This window comes from Gobius niger (genome assembly GCF_951799975.1).
Source record: "Gobius niger genome assembly, chromosome: 4".
NCBI classification, from domain to species: Eukaryota; Metazoa; Chordata; class Actinopteri; order Gobiiformes; family Gobiidae; genus Gobius; species Gobius niger.
This window is the reverse complement of record NC_136855.1, coordinates 32,570,440-32,589,418: the sequence shown is the minus strand read 5'-3', so window position 1 is coordinate 32,589,418 and position 18,979 is coordinate 32,570,440. Positions and strand designations below refer to the sequence as shown.

The following is an 18,979-nucleotide window of genomic DNA, read 5'->3' as shown; positions in this document are numbered from 1 at the left end:
ATGTATTATTTGGTTACAGTGGTTCCACGTGATTTGAGCAAACAGGTAAGCCTGCAGACAAATTTGTAGATCTGAATTTAATCTAGTGAGCCAAATAAGCTTCCAGTTTCCCATTTCATGAAGATAACATGATTGAGGATAACGGATAAGGGAAAAAAAAAAGAAGACAATTTTCACCATGCAGTAGAAAAAAACGAGGCACAGGTTTGACACATTAACTGAGCATTTGAAGCATTTTCTCCGCAATTTCTTTGAGCGCGATGCAGTAAACCGCCATCAGAATTGGATATAGCGGACTAATTTACTTGAAGGCCACTCTCGTCTGGCTCTGTAGAGATTTCAAAAGGCTGCGAAATAGTCTGCATGAACTCCGTACATTACAATTGTTGCCATTCATTGCGCTGCCTGTTTTGCACATTAGTTCTTGAGGAACACCTGCTCAGCTATGGTCAGACTCACACACTCTATGAGCTGATAATGCGCTCTCCTGCTGCAGTGCGCTCCTCCCCCTGATAAGACGCCATGCTTTTTCCCCCTTTATTTACAAGACCTACAAGAGCGACGGACGTGTGGCGAAATATTGAAACTTCCATACCAAAGTGCAACATCTTGTAGCTGTGGTGCACTTGCCGTTGCGCGTCTTGAACCCTATTCTCCTGGGATTACAAACACCTCGGAGTCTGAAGTGTAAAATTCACCGGCGTCCTCAGTTTCCGTCGAAAGAGGTTGCGATAATAATAACTTTTCATTGTTTGTTTGATCTCGAACACTACTTCACTTTACCTCCATCAATCCCCCCTCATTTCTCACATCTTCTGCCCCTGGTCAAACCTCTCCGAAAGTAATCTTCACAACAAAAACAAAGTGTTCCGCTCTCGGGGGGGGGGGGGGGGGGGGTTCCTTGCGACAGACTCTTGAGTGTCTCAGGCTGCCTGCCCATCTGTTGCTGTGCGTTTCCATAACTTTTAACTGTTATCGCCGCGCAAAGAGGTCAGGGGAAGTTCAGCGTGATTAATGCTCCTGGCGCGCTCATGCTCTTTGTGTCAGAAAGTGAGTGAGAGGCAGGTGGCCCCCGTATCTATCAACCCCCCCGCCCCCCTTCCACCCTCCTCCTCGTTCTTCCCGGCGTGGCATTCGTCTCTTTTCTCTGTCTTTATTGCAGCGAGACATGGTTGACAGGCTTCGGGCTTTCTCACAAACACTGGCTCGAGGAAGGGGAGATGGACACGCCGGCGATCGGACATCCATTATCTGTGTACAGTGGCAGGTCAGCGGCGGAATGGGAGGATGTGCCCGCCTCAGAACAGCGGGGAGAGAAAAGGGGAAAACACATGCGAGGGAAAGGTTTTGGGGGTTTCATTCGGCACAATGGAGTGACGGTGAACACTTTTGTACCGCAGCGAGGAGGCACCAGTTTGGATTGTCCCATCAAAATGAAACACACATACAGTACTGCTACAGCAAAGGGGTTTACCTTGTTTTGGTTCCACCCATCTTTATTCTAAAAGAGCTAGTAACTATCAACAGCTCTGCATGCCAACACTACGAGATCTGGACTGTGATGTTGCATTGGCTGCCCATCCACACGCCCTCCATCCGCTTTATCTAGGGTCGAGTTCTGAAGGCAGCAGTTTGAGCAGAAATTGACTTTTCTATCCAAGCGCACTTTGACCAGCTATTCTGAGGGGATTCCAAGGCGTTCCCCAGGACAGTCGAGTCCCTTCATCATGTCCTTGGTCTGCAGTAGGCTCTGCCCGGTAGCACATGCCCTATAAGGTTCCTTTCCAGGGAGGCATCTGAAAAAGAAGCTGGAGCCACCATAGTGGAAGAGCGGCAGCTGTGTTTCGACACACTCACGCATCTTTGAGTCATCTTTGAATCCTCCTCAGCCATTCTTAGCACCACGACAGCAGCTCCCAAAAAGTTCCTTCTGAGGTCCTGCACCTAGCTGTCAAGAGTCCCGTTTTGGCCCCTTCTTCCCACACACAAGGGCTACAGCCGGGACACCAACCTCGCACAGCCTAGAAGCTACAAACAATGTGAGTTACCCTAGCGCACAGCCAATAGTTATGAACAATAATGATCTCTTTGCCACTCACAGAGCACATGCTACTCCGAAAGCTCCGAACATTGGACTTGACGCCTTGAGACAGTGACATTTCCTTGTTCTTAGAGACATTCTTCACATTATATTTTACTATGCAGCTCTCACAGCCATGCTAGCTCCTGGTCGGCGGGTGACGTCACGGCGTTGAGGTCAGGTGGGACGAACGGAGAGGAATGCTGCCCTATTCATACCCCGCAAGGCAACCACTCATACTGCCATATACAGGTATATATAGGAAAAATAAACACGCATCTGTCTCCCCAAACTGAACTCTGTCACTAGCCTTGCGAGAATTGCCACCCGCAGAAGCCAGAGTGGCAGTTGTTGCGAGATTTCGTAGCTGTCAAGTCTCCCGCTTTGGCCGGGACACAACCGTATTGTGACCCGTCTTGGGGCTCGAATGGGCTGGTGGGACGGCTTGTAGCGGTTGCTAGAAAATGCCCTGTATTTTCAAACCCAAAACTTGACACGTATGGTCCGGCATATCACCTCTCGATCTCTTGCCTAGCTCAATCCTCTCATCTCAAAGCAAAAACACTCGCCCGCACGGTGAGATCGGTTGAAAATCAAGAAGTGAAACTAGAGTGGATATAGAGGTTTTACCCCTCTTTACAAAAAGGTAACATAACCAAAGGCACAACGTGATTTTTGACTTCGAACTACAGGCATGCCAAGACGCCTCGAGAAGCCGCCTTTGGATCCAGATGATATGAGTGAGTAAAACTAGTCTAATTAATACGTGAACTTTAAGCACAGGCATAGATCACCCTGAGAAACAATGCCTGAAGTCAGAGGAGAAGAAAGGGCTGAAGAGAGTTTAAAGAAGGAGCTGCTATTTTGGGCCCTTATTAACAGGTCCTTCTGGTGCGGCAATTAATAATCCAGCTCAGTGTTTAACTTGGGACTGTTTCCCTGGTGGGGACGTTTTAGCCGCGGCTTTGATGCTGAAAGAGCTTGCTTCCTCTCTCTCCCCCCGCCTCCCCTTCGCTCCACGGCTCTCCTTAAGTGCCTCCCCTGGTGTTATTTGCGTGTTGGTTTTTTACTCTAGTTAAAGCTCGGAACTCGACCAAATCTCCTATTCCCAAAACTTCAGGCCAATTTCCTCTCAACGCGGCGGAACGTTGTGGGAAATGCTCTTAATTCATCGGAGGGAATCAGAAGCGGGATAGCGAGTCCCTTCAGGCTGTTTGATGTCATGTAAATGTATTTATTTTTAAAGAGACGGGTGTGGGTGGAGAAGCGATAGTTAAAAATATGTATCGGGAAAAATCAGACGACGATTGCCAAGAATTAAGCATGTGATGTAGTAAGTCTTCTGACAGGCAAGCTGAACAAGTCTGATCTTGGACGTTTCACTTTTTGTTTGTAGAATGCTTTGTTGAGTAAAAAAGGTGAGAACATCCTTATAGACCTATTCAGCACATTCTATTTGCATCTCCCTATAAAACACCACCAGGCTAATCTTGGAGTTTGGCGGACCTGGATTGTTGAGGGGTCCTGGTTGCTATTCAGAGGGCGCCCAGTCCCTGACAAGTTGCTTTGAAAGATGGGTCAAAATTGCGGGATAAATTTCTCTAGGGGACAAAAGAGTGTGTCTTAACTTACCTTGTCTTACCAAAAGCAAATGACACCCAGTGGAAGAAGAAGAATGGGGTTAATAGCCTTGCATTTGGTATTCTTCCCCCCCAGCAAGGGAATGTGTGGGATCTCTGATGTGCGATCTCTCATGGGTGGTGTTTGTGCTTTTGCGTCAATGTAGGTTTTCTCCAAGCGTCTGTTATAGCTCCATCCCTTCATCCAGCTAGGTGAACTTGTGACTAAAATGCCCTGCTTAAGTGAACGCAAGAGTGAATTATTGTCAGTGTATGTCCCAGAAACACCGGAAGAGATGAGGTTTGTTGGAAACTAGAAAGGGTTGTCTCCAAGACTCAACCAAGGAATGTAGCTAGAAATCCTTCTCAATGGGCTGATATCATGCTAAATCAACTTATTTAAGAGGTTTTGACTATGGTATATCCTCAAAAAACATGCTGGGAGTGGTGTTTCATTCACACATGTTCCAGTAATCCTGCACATTCAGTCTTTCTCCCTTTTCCACATAAAAAAAATGCCAGCCCACGATCCAGTGTACGTCATACAGAGATTTTGGTGAAGCTCCTTCACCAAACTTGACCTGATCCAGTCCGTGGTAAAACTCTCTTTCTCGACCAGATTTGTATTTTTACATCACTGACATGATCACCCGTGCCTAAAAGCAACAAGTGCTCCCTCTGCTGGTGTTTAGTATAACTGCATTAGAATGTTAAAGCAGTACTAAGTAACTCTTCCCCCTAGAGGCCATAAGCGCAACTGCAGGTGTAGTAGCAAGTTACGATTTTTTAACTTATTAATTGTCTTGGAGAGCAAATACTACGCTGACAGGAAAGGCGAAGGGAGAGAGGGTTACTGTGCATCCAATTATACAATGGAAATATTTTTTTTCACTCAAACCTGGCTGTAAATACTGTTTAAAGTGACGTTAGCCCGCAGTTAGCTTTGCCCGTTAGCATGTTAGCTTCTTCTTCGTGATTACATTAGTGTGTATTGCTTTCTCCGCACGGGTGGCAGTCAAGTTGCAAACATGGTTTTCTGGCCAGAGACACCGGGGGAGATGAAAGACCCTCCAATCATCCCATAAACACTTGTATTACCCCCACAGGGACTACGAAACAGATTTATTAAGGTAAACACGTTACTTAGTACTGCTTTAAACATGTTATAGACCCTAAACATCCATGATCATTTATTAAATTCATAGGTTTGGCTGAAAAACAATTTATGTTCCCAATATCTGTGTAAATGTGAAAGTTTATCAACAAAAAAATATGACTGAAATTTGTCAACCAATTCTGTACACGAAATCCTTGAATCTAGAGGATGAGACTGGAAAACATCTTGTTATCCTTTTGAATCTAGCCTATATGTGCGTTTTGCTGTGCGTGTTTCGGAGCACTTTGCTGAGTAATGCAGGGGGAGCGGGGCATGCATGCAGGTGATTGGACAGATGGTTTAGCACATTTAATTGCTCACACCTTCTGTGGCTGTGCCTACACACTCTCCTCCGGTCTCTATCTCTGTCCATGTGTCACTGCTGCTATTTATTTCACGCGCCACTTTGAGGTTGTCCTCAGGAAACATTTCAACTCTTCCACGCAGACAATCTCGGCAGTTTAATGTTGCAGATCTTTAAGAAATTGGGAGAAGGCCAATTTTTCTGTGTGCAAGAGTCAGTGGTTCAAAAATTTAGAGCTGTCTTAAAATGCAAGATCAATCCTCTTTTTTAGTTTTAATCATGTTGTAAGCTCAAAAATGTGTCCACTGCAATTTTTTTTAAATCAATGAACCATCACCGAACCCATTCTAAAAAGATCTGCACTCAAACCGCCATTATTACAGCACAAGCCTTGCTAAAAATGCTGGCTTGCGTCTTGATTTTAGTATGTGTAATTCTCACTGCTGCCAAAAGACGGCGCTCCAAAACACATTCCTTAAAAGAAGAGTCTTTCCTCCATAGACACAACAAAGTAATTAAATTATTTTATCTTTAGTAACACTGCCGACATCTGTTACAATCTCAGTGTTTTGCTTCATCTGATGAGAGAGAGACAGTTCTTGGTACTTTATTATAGTTATTACAAAAATCAACTCGCCGATTTCTGAAAGCAACATGTTTCTTCTTTTATTGCCTCGTTTTGTCATTGGGATCCAACTGTGTGTTAATTGAACATATTGTCACAACCAACAAATATGAAATCCAAGTGAGATACGAGCGAAAATCCGCTGTTGCCTTCATTATCTCTCACTTTATTTAGTCAATAGACGTTTGTCAGTAAAGTGTATCATTTTACATTAAGCTAGTCGTGTTTATGTTGTTTTCATTTCAGTATGTAGTGTCTTTCAAAGCAACGCGTACACAAAGGACACAGACTTTGGTTCACAACAGTATACTGAAACATTGTGTCTCTTTGAATGTGAATAATGATAAGGTTCTGTCTGCATTCTGAGTTGTCCTGACATATTTAGGTTTAAAGTTTTAACAACTCATTGAACAAAATGTAAATGGGTAACATGGTTTTGCTCATTAAATAATAATGGTGACCATACCGCCTTTGCTCTGCCTGATCCCATCAGACCTCGGAAGCTAAGCAGGGAAGGGCCTGGTCGGTACTTGGATGGGAGACCGTTTGGTAGCACCAGGAAGCCCAGGGAATGTAGTGCTTGAGTGAGTGGTTGGTGATCATAGGGGCCGATGGCGCAGTCTGGTTGCCTCACTTCTGTCAGTCTACCACAGGGCGGCTGTGGCTACAATAATAGCTTACCACAACTGAGTACGGAGTGAATGATTCTGCTGTTGGTCCACTTTTGCACGTGCATCTCATTTTGCATATAAACAAACTCTTGGTAAATGACCCCCTTAGTGTACATGATGGGTTCAGAAAAAGGAATATATGTAATAACTAAATTTCAGACAGAACTTTATCATTGTAAGGCCACAAAGAGGTTATCTTCTTACATGTGTCTGGTTCTAATAATAAAACATTGTATAATAGTTTGAATGTATAACATCCAACAGTCATTTCTTGGTTATGGTGCAATGTCTGGCCCAGCATTTACACATACACTCTTTGATGTACAATAATATGAATGAAATATGATGTACAGTGATGTCAGATGTATTTTATGGTGCTGCATCCACCCCCGCTCTAATTCACCCACCCACACCTCTGCTGGGTGGCACAACATGCCCTCCCTCTCTTCCCTCCCTCTCTCCTCCTCACCCGCTCCTCGTCTGATCTCCTCACCAGGGCCTTAGGGGGTTAATTAACAGGCCCAGATAATGCCACACTAATGAAAACAAGACCACTGCCTCCACATTCTGTTCCCAACTCCCTTATCCATTTTTTTCCTTTCTTTTCTTGCACATTTTAAGATTTTGGACACAGCCAGGCCTGTAAATAAGTGGAAATAACAAAATGACAGGACAAAAAAAAAAGAAAAAAAAAGATTACAAACAGATTCAACAATATCTGTGGAAATCATAATTGAGTCATGCAACAATAAGCAAAAATAAGGATTAGAGGTTTTAGAAAGAGCGTGCATTTGTGTGACCATTCATGTGTGCAATAGAAGCTGTTGATTCCCTTGACATTAAAGTTTAGCTTGGGTAAAACTACTTACTTGTTGTTCTGGAAACAGTGATGGAATTACAGGAAAGAAGAATGAAAATGAATGATACACAAGTGAAAATTCCAATGTCTAATCTGTTGCATAAAGAGGTTTAAATTTGTTGAATGTCTGGCATCACTTTGTTTATTCACAGGAAATGAGCACATTTAATTGATTTTATTATATATTTTTTTCTACAGATGTGCTTTCTATTGCACATGGATCATACAATATTAACATAAATCCACAGTTAAATGGGACAGGAATTAGTCAAGGTTGTCCTCTATCCCTAAGCATTTTTTTTGATTGTTTGATGTAAAGCATTTTGTGTCTTCACTTTTGAAAATTGAAAGTGCTGGTACAAATGTCACCAACAACGTGTTAACTGTGCTGAACTTCAACTTGTGGAACATTTTTGGGCCAATCTTTGTGTACAGGCTGATAACTTGGGACTGGGAGTGCATGTTCTTATGAACTATGACACTATGTGAAGAGCTTTGGGTGACTTGTGTCATGAGAGAAGTGCTAAACAAATGAACTTCCATTCCATTAGACAGGCTTGTCTGTGACATGGACCTGGTTTTAGGCAATAATGATAAATTACTCAAATCAGACTTGGACTCAAACTTCATCCTCTAGTGATGGTATTTTTGGCTCTTTCTGATCATTTGGATTGGCTCATCAAAAAAGAGTTGGCTCCAAAGTGGCTCTTCTTTTGTTAGCTGTACAGTCTAGATTTCAGACAAATTTTGATTTATGACTTTTTGAATTAACCATTCTACTATCCCCTGCACATAACAACAGCTATAATCAAGCACAGTAAAAATTAACTTCTTTTGGTGCCATAACTTGGCTCATAGTGGTCTGTGTTGTTTGTTGTTTTCAGAGGTTAAAGTTGACTTTAGGAGGTGGTGGAACACCAACAGCTGGTATGCCTGTCCCGTCTGTGAGCTGCAGCCTCGGTCTGAGAGTAGAATGGACCTGGACTCCAGATGAAACCAAAGTTCATACTTTTGCCAGTACTCCTGCTGCTTTCGTTGCTTTTAAAATGGGCTTATACAGAGGAAATTTGTTTAAGAAAAGGCCAACATTGCGAGGTATCGCTGTGCCGTGTGTCTCCAACCCAGCATAATTTAATCGAATCGTTCTGCTTGTAGAGTTCTTGTTTTCGTGTTAAGTTCTGTTTTTGAGCAGCTGCATTGAGCTTCCTACCCCACACACAGGCTGTGACTGCACTTTTCCCTTTCACTGTCATTTTCAAAGATTTTGATCGTGATTTAAAATTGAACAGCAAAGATTTGCACATGACAGACAAAAAAAAAAGTTTACAAAACTTGTGCTTGTTCACAAAGTAGCACAAATCTCGGGAAAGAAAAGTGAGCTTGAAGTATTTAAGCTGTTTGGGTTAAAAGCTCAAACCAGTGGACACAGATTAGTGACGGCAAATCAAGCCCTTTCACTGGAGTCGTCCGTGTGGCTTGAGAAGGGCCTTTACCATACGTGTACGAAAACCCTTTAATATATAATCCATAGCAAAGCATATAACATCTCGGAGTTCGGGAAAAGTTAACTGCAATCTCAATCCTACTGAAGTGCATGCATCTGGCACGAACTTCCTTCCGCCCCGTGCTTCTCAAATCACAATCTCCTCTCCTTTATCTAAACATCCCCAAAAGCTTTATTTAGATTTATTCTCAAAGTCCGCGGGGACAAACAGTTAAAATAGAACAGGGAATGGAAGACGGGGGAAGAAAAAAAACAAAACAACAAAAACAAGTAGAGTTGTTTGGGGGGGGAGAGGGGCATAACTCGCTCTAAGTGTAAAATGGGATGAGATCTTCTGCCTCTCGGACTTACCGTAATGTAAGCGAGTGTGAAATTAAAGCGCGGGCGAATAAAAGAGGACCCTTCATTGTGTGTCGCCGACTCGCTTATCGGCAAACTCAGACAACTGGAACATCCAAAGCCTCCAAACTTGTCGCAATCCCCTTTGTCTGGCTCGGGAGCAAACAATGTAATATCTCAAGCCTCTCAAAGCTGGTGTCAGATTGCCCTACACAAAGTAGCCCCACAAATCTCCCCTTTTTGCTTATATGCAGTTGTACGTGTTTCCGCCGGCGTGTCCATCGAAGCCGGCCGCGCCACCAACCTTGCGTGCGCGCTAGCCGCTTCGAAATAGACTTCCTTAATTCCTCCTCCAACCTATTGATATTCAGCGCACCTATCCGGAGCACTCTTTTAAGCCCCGTATGTTAATTTGATTTAGAGCATCTCCAGCCGAATAAGAGGCACAAGGAAAAAAAAAAAAAAAAAGTCAAACGCAAATGTACTATTATTAATAACCGGCAGTACTTCAGTTGCTTTTCTATATGCAAGTGGTCCCCAACCTTTTCACTTGGAAGCTTCCCATCCGTCTCCACCAATGCCCCCAAGCCCACAGCAAATAAAATCCATACATGCAACAATTAAAAACAGCAGATTCATTCCAAATATTGATGTATTGATGGTTCCCACTAGCTTGGCCAGCAAGAATACACGCTTTTCCTACGTAATTCTTTACAAAGACATGTCGTCTGGGATCACGGGGATATTAAAGCAGAACTAAGTAACTCATGCCCCAACGTGCTACTGCAGGTGTCGTAGCATGTTGTGTTTTTTTTACTCATCAATTGTCCGTGAGAGTAAATACTACACTGACAGAAAAGACAAAGAGGGATATTGTACAATCCAATGACATAATGGAGATATTTTTTTTCACTAAAACTGAGCTGTAAATACTGTTTAAGTGGCACTAGCCTGCAGTTAGCTTTGCCCGTTAGCCTGTTAGCTTCTTCCTCATGATTCCATTAGTGTGTATTGGTGGAGCTGACCCGGAGGCAGGAAAGTTGGAATTGTGGTTTTCACACCAGGGTTAGATGAAAGACCCCCCAATAATCCCATTAACATTTGGACTAGGAAAATGATTTATTAAGGTAAACAAGTTACTTAGCACTGCTTTAACCTATCAGAGAAAAGCTTTTTTTAATGTTGCATCAAACGAACAATCGTTTTTTTTGTCAGAGTGCAAGGAGAAATTTCTGATTTTAAACACAGGAGAAATCAACACGAATGTGCAATGGTTGGTTCAGTCAAAAGACTTTCAATAGACGGCAACAAGAAGAAAATACTCCAAGACTAATCTTCCTACGGGTACTAATAAAGTAAACCTGAACAATCACAATCTCCGTGATTCCTGTTATGTATATTTCAGATTCCATTTTACATGCGGTCAATTCAGTCTTCCTATTGTGACAACGTGGTCTGTGATTGGATCGATATAAAAACACTTTTCATGATTTGATTGGCTCTTGAACAGACACAAAAAGCAGGAGTGTATGTCTGAGCAGGCAAGAATCTCACATCAAAAGTATCAATCTTTATAGCTAAAGGGTTCGACTTACTGTAAATTCCCTTTTACCTACCTACCAACGTGTGAAGTATTTTGACTGCTTTCTTTGTACAGACAATGATTTCGAAAACCTCCACCTTCGGCCAAACAATGTTCCCGGGGACACCTCTGCAGTGTGGAAACGACTGTTCTATACAATGCCCCCTCCTTGCTTCTTTCCTTTCCTTCCTCTGTCTCTCCATTGCGTCTTTTCTGTCTTGTCTATGCGGTGAATGAGCTAAGTGAAGTGGGTTATGATGGCAGTGTAATCGGCATCCCTCAAACAAACGGCTGCCGCTATTATGGGGCCATTGTGTTTTGCTGCAGTGATGATCAGATTCAATCTAAGAGGAACATTCTGTGCAGGAGCTATGGCGACCGGGGAGATGGAGAGGAAGAAAAAAAAAACATACTTTGCTATTGTGTTCAGGAAGACTAGATGTATGCATGCTCTACCGAAGATGCATATCGATTCCTGGGCGAAGTTTAGCGCTTGATGAATTTGCCCGGGCCTCTCTCTGGCTGGAGCGTAGAGAGGTGAGTGTAGTGTTGGGTAATGTTTGGAGGGATGTATTTGCTTCAATAAAAAAAAGCAAAGGCGATGCGTCTGGGGTGGCACTGAAAAGAAAATTACTACAGCGCTCTTTCTCCTTAACTTCACCCTTTATTTCTTCTGTTTGTGGCGGAGATCCGTTATGTTATTGAACGAGTACCATGGTGTGGCGTCCTACACTATGGGTATTGTAGTCATTGTTGTACACAATTAGGAGGATTAATGGAGATAATGCGTTGGAGGATTTGTTTTTCATTATAGAACAAAACTGAGCCAGGTCAACATGGAGTCAACCAAGCTGCTGTGAACATTTGTTCTGACTTTTTCAAGGGTAAATGGCCTGAGCGGGCCCAAGTTTTTTACAGCTTAAACCGAATTCCAGGATTCTGCCAATGAACAAATGATGGAATGAAAGATAACAATAACAGCTACATTACATAGTCTTTACACAGGGGTTCCAAGATTTATTTTTTCAAACTTTGCTGACTTTATTTATTTATTTATTTGGTCTGGTCAGTGCATGTTAATGAACACAAATGGGCCTCATGCATGTGAAGACGCAATGGCAGATTGTAGCCTTGAGCTAATTTGCATCCATTGTCCCACACTCGCACTCTCAAACACACTCTCATTCATCCTGGCCTATTGTACATGTTTATAGTGGTAAGGGAAACCGGAGTACCTGGAGGAAACCTATGCAGACACAGGGAGAAGATGCAAACTCCACACAGAAAGGGCCCGTCCAGGTGGGAATGGAACCCGGGACCTTCTAGCTGTGAAGCACGAGCGCTAACCGCTGCACCAACGTGCCGCCTTACAATAAGTTTGTGCAGACCAAAAGCCCTATTTTATGGATAGGTACAAATGAATCAATCAAAATACTGTATTGTACAATGAAAAAATCCTGTTCCGTGAAGATGTAAGGTTTAGTTCAGTCACTTGATACTTTGTGCGGGACATACGACAAATAAAAAAATTTGAAATCTTGAATCTACACATCTCAAAACGTGACTAATCGTGAAAAATTTCGTCTTCTTTTTTCCAGGCCAGCGCCCCTTCAAATGCAACTACTGCCCCTACGGCGCCTCGCAGAAGGGCAACCTGAAGACCCATGTACTCTGCGTCCACCGCATGCCGTTTGACAACAGCCAGTACCCGGACAGGCGCTTCAAACGCTCCCGTCACGAATCGGAGTCTACGAACAGGAGCCAGGACGGTCCATGGACAAACGGAAGCGCTAACGGAAATGGGGACGCTCAAGAGTGAACTAATGTGCAAAGCTGGACTAACATTTGAATTCGGTGGTCTAGTTCGGATGCTGTGATAAAGATTGCAGGTTGGTGTAGGCATGAAGGAAGTTTCCAAAGATGGCGAGACAATGTTGGACAACGCTGTGAATAGAACTATGAAACTTGTGTGTTTTGCAAGTCTGTGGACATTTACAGAGCAACATCATATTCTATGTATGGTGATTTAGCTTTTTTTTATTTTTACCACTAAATGTAGATGATATACAAGGTTGAAACTGTACTTTGAAGGCAAATCACTACAGATGGGAAACCGGGAAGCTAAAGGGAAGTCGGATGGGTAAAATCATTACAGATAGACTTTTTTTTCCTTCCAAAAATAACGCTTTTATCAGAAAAATGATCTGCGCAAACGATTTGGGAGATTTGCTGTAAGATGGGGGATGGACTCGTGCGCCACGACCAACTGTACACTCGAACATAACACCGGTTTTCTGCCATTGTGCGCATATTGTGATTTGCTGGCGACAATAGTGGCGTGTCTCCCTGTTGGTTGGGGAAGGGAGGGTCTGTGGTGCCAGCCTGACTGGAGCTGTCATTGCAGAGGAAATCAATTCAAACGACTCACGAGCCGTACAGTTGTAACCCGACCCCATAACGGTACATTGTGGCGGGATGGGGGGGTCAAGCACTGTAGTCCCATCAGCTGGACACAGCCCCTCCGATCACCTCTTCTGTCCAATCGGCCTTAGTTTCTTCGTAACATCCGCAAGAATCAATCAAAGAATGTATTTAAAGCAGCCATTAGGCCGATCTTATGGGCCTGTTTCGGGGCATCTTCATGGATGGGGGGGTAATCTTACTGGCGTCCATGTCAAGGGGGCTTTGACTGACCGTTGGGCATTATGATGATGGATGACAATGTAGGGGTAGTAAAGAGACGGAAGGTCTGTAGTCTTTAAGAGAAGCTGTAACATAGTATACTCCAGACAATTGGGACAACGTGTGAAATGTAATTATAACTCCATACAAATCAAGCAGTCACAAAAGGGTAATTTGCAAAAGAGCATAAAAACACACATATGGGGGAAAGAAGACACTTAAAAACTCAACTTTTTACTACTTAAAAAAAGAGTTCAATTTGAATAGGCTGACAAAAGCATGTGAAGAACCAAATGGTCATTGTAAGTTGCATAGCAGATATTATTTGTAATGGGGGTTATAGTGCATCACCATAATAGTTCCGTCAATGCTAACTACTTTGCTACAAGCTTGACTGTCAAGAGATCTGAATTCCATCTTTACAGTCTTGACTTTTAACCAAATATGGCACTCCGTTATCATTATAACGCGTTGTTTCGCTGCGGTCTAAGGCTGCCTTGTGATTGGCTTAAACAAGGCACGCTTGATCCAATCAGCAACATGCACTTGAAGTTCAGCCTCGATACCTTTGTGGTGGATATGTCACGAGATTCACTTTTGTCTAAACTATTTTATTGTGATTTATGTGATGTATTAACATTTTATACAATGCCCCAGTTTTCCTTGAGCTTTGGTTGCATTTGAAGCTAAAATAATCATCACTTTCAAACTTCACATCCCCAATTAACCATGCTACCTTTTATTCTTTTATTTTGAACAAAACAATTCTTTATGTGTGTATATTTGAATTCATGTGGGCCCAGTTCCTAAGGGGCAAAAACCACATAAATCATTGAAAGTAAAGACTGTTTTTGATCTTGTACAAATCACGCTAGGTTCTTGAGCTTAAAAAAAAAAAGAAAGAGAGAGAGAAATAGATTGTACTTTGTTGTGCCGGGGGCTGCTGGTACTATGAGGAGAACTAAATATGGTGTTTTGTTAAGTGTGTGTTGGTGGTGTAAGGGAGGCTGGGAGTTACAGGGGCGAGTGGGGAGCTTTGTTAATGTTTTTTTGATAAAGAGAAATGATCCGGACTTGGAGAAAAAGTCAATATCTTCCCGCACGATACCACACACACACACACACAGAGGTGGAAGTGAGGGAGGGATGGAACACCCTGGGGCTTTATATGCAGGGTCACAACTCGGACCACCTCTTCAGGAGCCACTATGGGGACATAATCAAAAGTATGTATCTGAATGTATTAGAATGCAATTACATGTTTATACCCTCATTGGTACATAAAGAAAAGCTGGTCAGGATTTCGAATCAGCCGGGAGCTCCCTCTGCAGGACACATTTTAAAACATACAAAACATTCACTTTAACTTGAACTTAGCAAATCCATGGCACAGTGATGCACACACTTTGAGAACTGCTCAGAATGTGAGGGATTATGGGCTTTAAAAATGTATAGGACAGAAAGTTTTTCAGTGGTGCAAGAAACAGCCGAAACTGCCACTCAAAACTGCTTGATGGAATCAAAATAGTACTCTTTGTATGTTTTTGACTGAATAAGATTTAATGTAATCAACAAAAAAACTATTTTCTGTGATATGTCTCTTTTGAGGGAATAGGCCACCGTTTTTCCATACTGATGTAACACTTGTATACTGTTAATGCACGGATGTCAAAGTGCTCCTAAGGTGTTATTACGCCTTACAATATAGTAATAATACAATTAATGCATCGGTTTCATAGTCGGTGGTGGCAAGCTACTATTGTAGCCACAGCTGCCATGGGGTAGAGTGACGGAGGCGAGGCAACCAGTCTGCGCCATCGGCCCCTCCGACCACCACCACTCACTCACTCACTCACTACGTTCGCCAGGCTTACTGGTGTTTCCAAACGGTCTCCCATTCAAGTACCGACCAGGCCCTTCCCTGCATAGCTTCCAAGGTCTGAGGGGTTTGGCAGAGCAAAGGCGGAATGGCTGGTTTCATTTTGTGTCACTATACGTGGATTGTGTAACTACCCACGTAACCGTATTTAAATAGGGAAAACGTGGAGGAGCTTGGTCGCTTCTAACTTCACCCCTGTTTGGGTCCATAGAGGAGAGGACGAGAGGCTAAATGCTGTTGTTTGTTCTCAAGTAAGAACATATCTCAGTATGGAACAACTGTGGCCTATTCCTTTAATGCAGAGGCACAAAAGAAAGCACACGAAAATGTCACTAAAAATAATAACTTTTTCATACCTGACTTTGCTGCCACCCTAGCATAACTAAGCACCACCACCAAACATGGCAGAAAAAGAGAAGGAGATTGAGCTACTTTATGATTATGTTCAATGTATTTAATTCTCAATCATTAAGTGCACGAAAAGCCCATGTACAGAAGTTATATGACCAGCATTGTAGAATTGTTTCACAAAGACCATAAAAAAGAGCTTTCTGCCCAGGGGTGGCGAGCTGTAACTACCGAACTACAGGTTAGTGACCACTGCTGTACAACCTGGAGGAGAGGATAGAGTAAGTGTCAAAGGATGGAGGAATTATAGGAGGTTATGAATGAAAGAAGACTGTGAAGATACAGTATGTCGTACGCTTGAATTTAGAAAGTTGACAAACCTAAAAGTAGGAAAACTCCTTATTCACAAACACAAATGCAAAGAAGGTGATTGTTTAGGAGTGACCCTTCCCTCAATGCAGTTACTTTCAGTCACCCTGGCTTTTGTACTCACAAGGTGATGTTGTATTATTCTTGTGTTGTTTGCATATAAGTTATTTCTGGCTGAAGTTGAGGTTTTTTGCTCACAAATATAACGCCACAGGGTTTGGTTGACTTTGTATAGTGCACATTGCGACTCTTGCGTATTGTCAATGCCTTTTTTCTGAATGTACGCATCCATTTACGCGTGTTCGGAACTGAATATGAATTGCTGGGACAAAAGGAAGTTTCCAAACCATTCCGTGTTGGCACCAGTGACTTCTGGAGCTCACTAAAGCATGCAGATCCGGGGCGGTTTCGTCACCCCGTTCGATATGAGGCAATCATCAACACCGATTGTCGTCTTTCCTCTGTGACTAGTTGTCCTTGTCCATTTCTGAGTGCGAGATTGGCTTTTCCCTACCCGCTGTAAGCCCAAAATAATCCATCCCTTTGTCCCCGCGCTCTTTGATCCTCGCCGAGCTAAACACGCCGCTTTTCTAATCACTGGTGCTAGTGAGAAAATAATATTATCGCAACTTTATTTCAGCTTACGATCCTAGCCCACAATCCCAAGATAAAAAAAAAATATAATAATAAAATAAGTGAAGCCCTGAGATGAGGGGTTTTGCTGCAAACTCTAATATATTTTTTAGATATATTTAAAGGAGGTTCATTATTTATTATACACATGTGTTGGGCAGATACTTTATGCATTTGAAGGCCTAACAGTCCTATGTATCTTTACACATTTCCCGCTGGTGTTTTTTTCTGCAATAAAACCTCTACCTCTCAAACATGGTGTATGTGATTGTTTTATATTCATCCATTTTCTTCACTTAAAAATACATGAAATAAAAAAATAATGTCACTACTACTACTACTACTTACTTCAGAATTTATACAGAAAAATTGAAATATATGTTGTAATCAAACTGGTTTAGAATTGACTGTAACATGATCAAAAAGCAGAGTAGGAAGATTGGAAATTCTAACTAAGTAGCTCATGCCTCTAGAGGCCATAAGCACCACTGCAGGCGTCGTAGCATGTTGCGTTTTTTTTTACTCATTAATTGTCCGTGAGAGTAAATACTACGCTGACAGAAAAGACAAAGGGAGAGAATGATGTACATTGTGCCACAACCCAGTTACACAATGGAGATAATTTATTTCACTCAAACTTAGCTGTAAACACAGCTAAAGTGGCGCTAGCCCACAGTTAGCTTTGCCCGCTAGCCTGTTAGCTTCTTCTTCGTGATTCCCTTAGTGTGTATTGGTGACTCCAACCCGGAGGCAAGAAAGTTGCAATTGTAGTTTTCGGGCCAGAGACAACAGGGGGAGATGAAACACCCCCCAATCATCCCATTAACACTTGTATTACCCCCAGAGGAACGACGGAAAGGATTTATTATGGTAAATAAGTTACTTTTTTCTTCTTTAAATGAAATTGTAACTTGAGCCCCTGCATTGGGGATTTGGATCCATAAAGTTCGATTGAAACTTTAAGGATGCAAATAAAGTTAGGATTTTTTGTGTTAGATTGTGTTATTTTGATCAGATAGGGATATACCCTGAAACAATGTAAATATTCAGTCATGGAGACGCTCTGAGGAAAGCTTTCTCAAGGCAGTTCTCTCAGACTCTTTTGTATGAACTGCTTTTATTAACCATTGGTAATGCATGTAGCTTTGTGAAAAGTCTTACAGCCAGCTGCTAGGAGCTAGAAAACGAACTCTGGCATATTTACTTGTAAACTCTGATGGGCATTGTCCCATTTTAAACTAATACATGGAAACATAATGGCATGTTTGTGAGTTCATTGAAAGATACCGAAAAAAAAGAAGTAATTTACAAATATTTAGAATAGCAAAAAGTTAGGGCTGTGATCTGCACGGAAGCCATAGAAACAAGGAAAGGGTGAAAAGAAGCGGTGAACCAAAACAAAAAAACCCAAGGCAGAGCTGAATCTGAAATGTTGTCCCCAGGATGAGCGCTTTTTACTGTTAATGGAGAAATAGAGTGCGTGGCATATTTAATGGGTTTTGTTTTTATTGTACAGCACTGAATAATTAACTGGGAAGCAGCATGTCACATAGATTTATCTTTTAATTAAAAGAACGTGGTTCACGCATATTTGAGTGGTAGTCCAAATAAATGCAATATCCAAATTTATGTTTTGTTTATCTTCCTGTTAATTATGCGGAGATTGTTCACTGTATGGCCCTTAATATCCCCGCACTCCGCATCTGTCTCTTCCCCTCTCTTTCCCGCTCCCTCCAAGTAATAACCAGTCAGCTTTTATTAATTTATGGATAATTGTGGCCACATGAGTAAGGTGCATGAGCGAGAGTGGCTTATTCATATAAAGTGAGATGAATGCGTTGGGCTGCCTGATGCCTCCTCATGACAGCGTTTTGTGTCCTTGTCTCCGGAATTAGACAAATATCCCATATTTGTTTTCCCATTAGTGCACAGACAAGTGTGTAGCAGCTACAAGAATGCAGACAACATGCCGGGGAAGCAATCTCAACCAGGGACAAATACAACCAGGATGGATATGGGACGCCTTCAGAGATTATGTGATTTATAACAAGAAGGTTTTGATGCAATGCACTTTGTCTTGGCATTTATTGCAGAGTGTAGGTGTTCAGGTTTCCCCCACCAACATACGCACATTAGGTTTAGTCAACTTGATAAAATCTGTAAAATATTTTGTTATCCTTTCGAGATAAACCCTGTTCTAAAGATTTATTTTTTAGAGCTTTTTACCATGTTACAATGTTGTTCTCTTATAAAAAAAAACCTGGAGCTGGGTTTCGACTCACTCAGCTGCCAAAATGCTCCTCCCGTTCTCTAACAACTCCCGAGGTCC

At 42.3% G+C, this 18,979-nt stretch overlaps 1 protein-coding gene across 5 annotated transcripts in view; it reads left to right on the top strand.

Moving 5' to 3' along the window:
* The window catches only part of znf536 (zinc finger protein 536), a 322,643-nt gene that overhangs the window by 296,260 nt on the left and 7,404 nt on the right, over window positions 1–18,979 (top strand). For 3 of the 5 annotated variants that reach the window (XM_079554656.1, XM_079554657.1, XM_079554658.1), the window contains exon 8: window positions 12,338–12,607. The exons of 1 other annotated variant lie outside the window; for it this stretch is intronic. In XM_079554656.1, coding sequence (XP_079410782.1) covers window positions 12,338–12,558 — 221 coding nt within the window. In that variant the 3' untranslated portion in view covers window positions 12,559–12,607. Of the gene's footprint in view, window positions 1–12,337; window positions 12,608–18,979 lie in introns of those variants that run through there. One more of the 5 variants, XM_079554660.1, reaches the window with a different exon arrangement.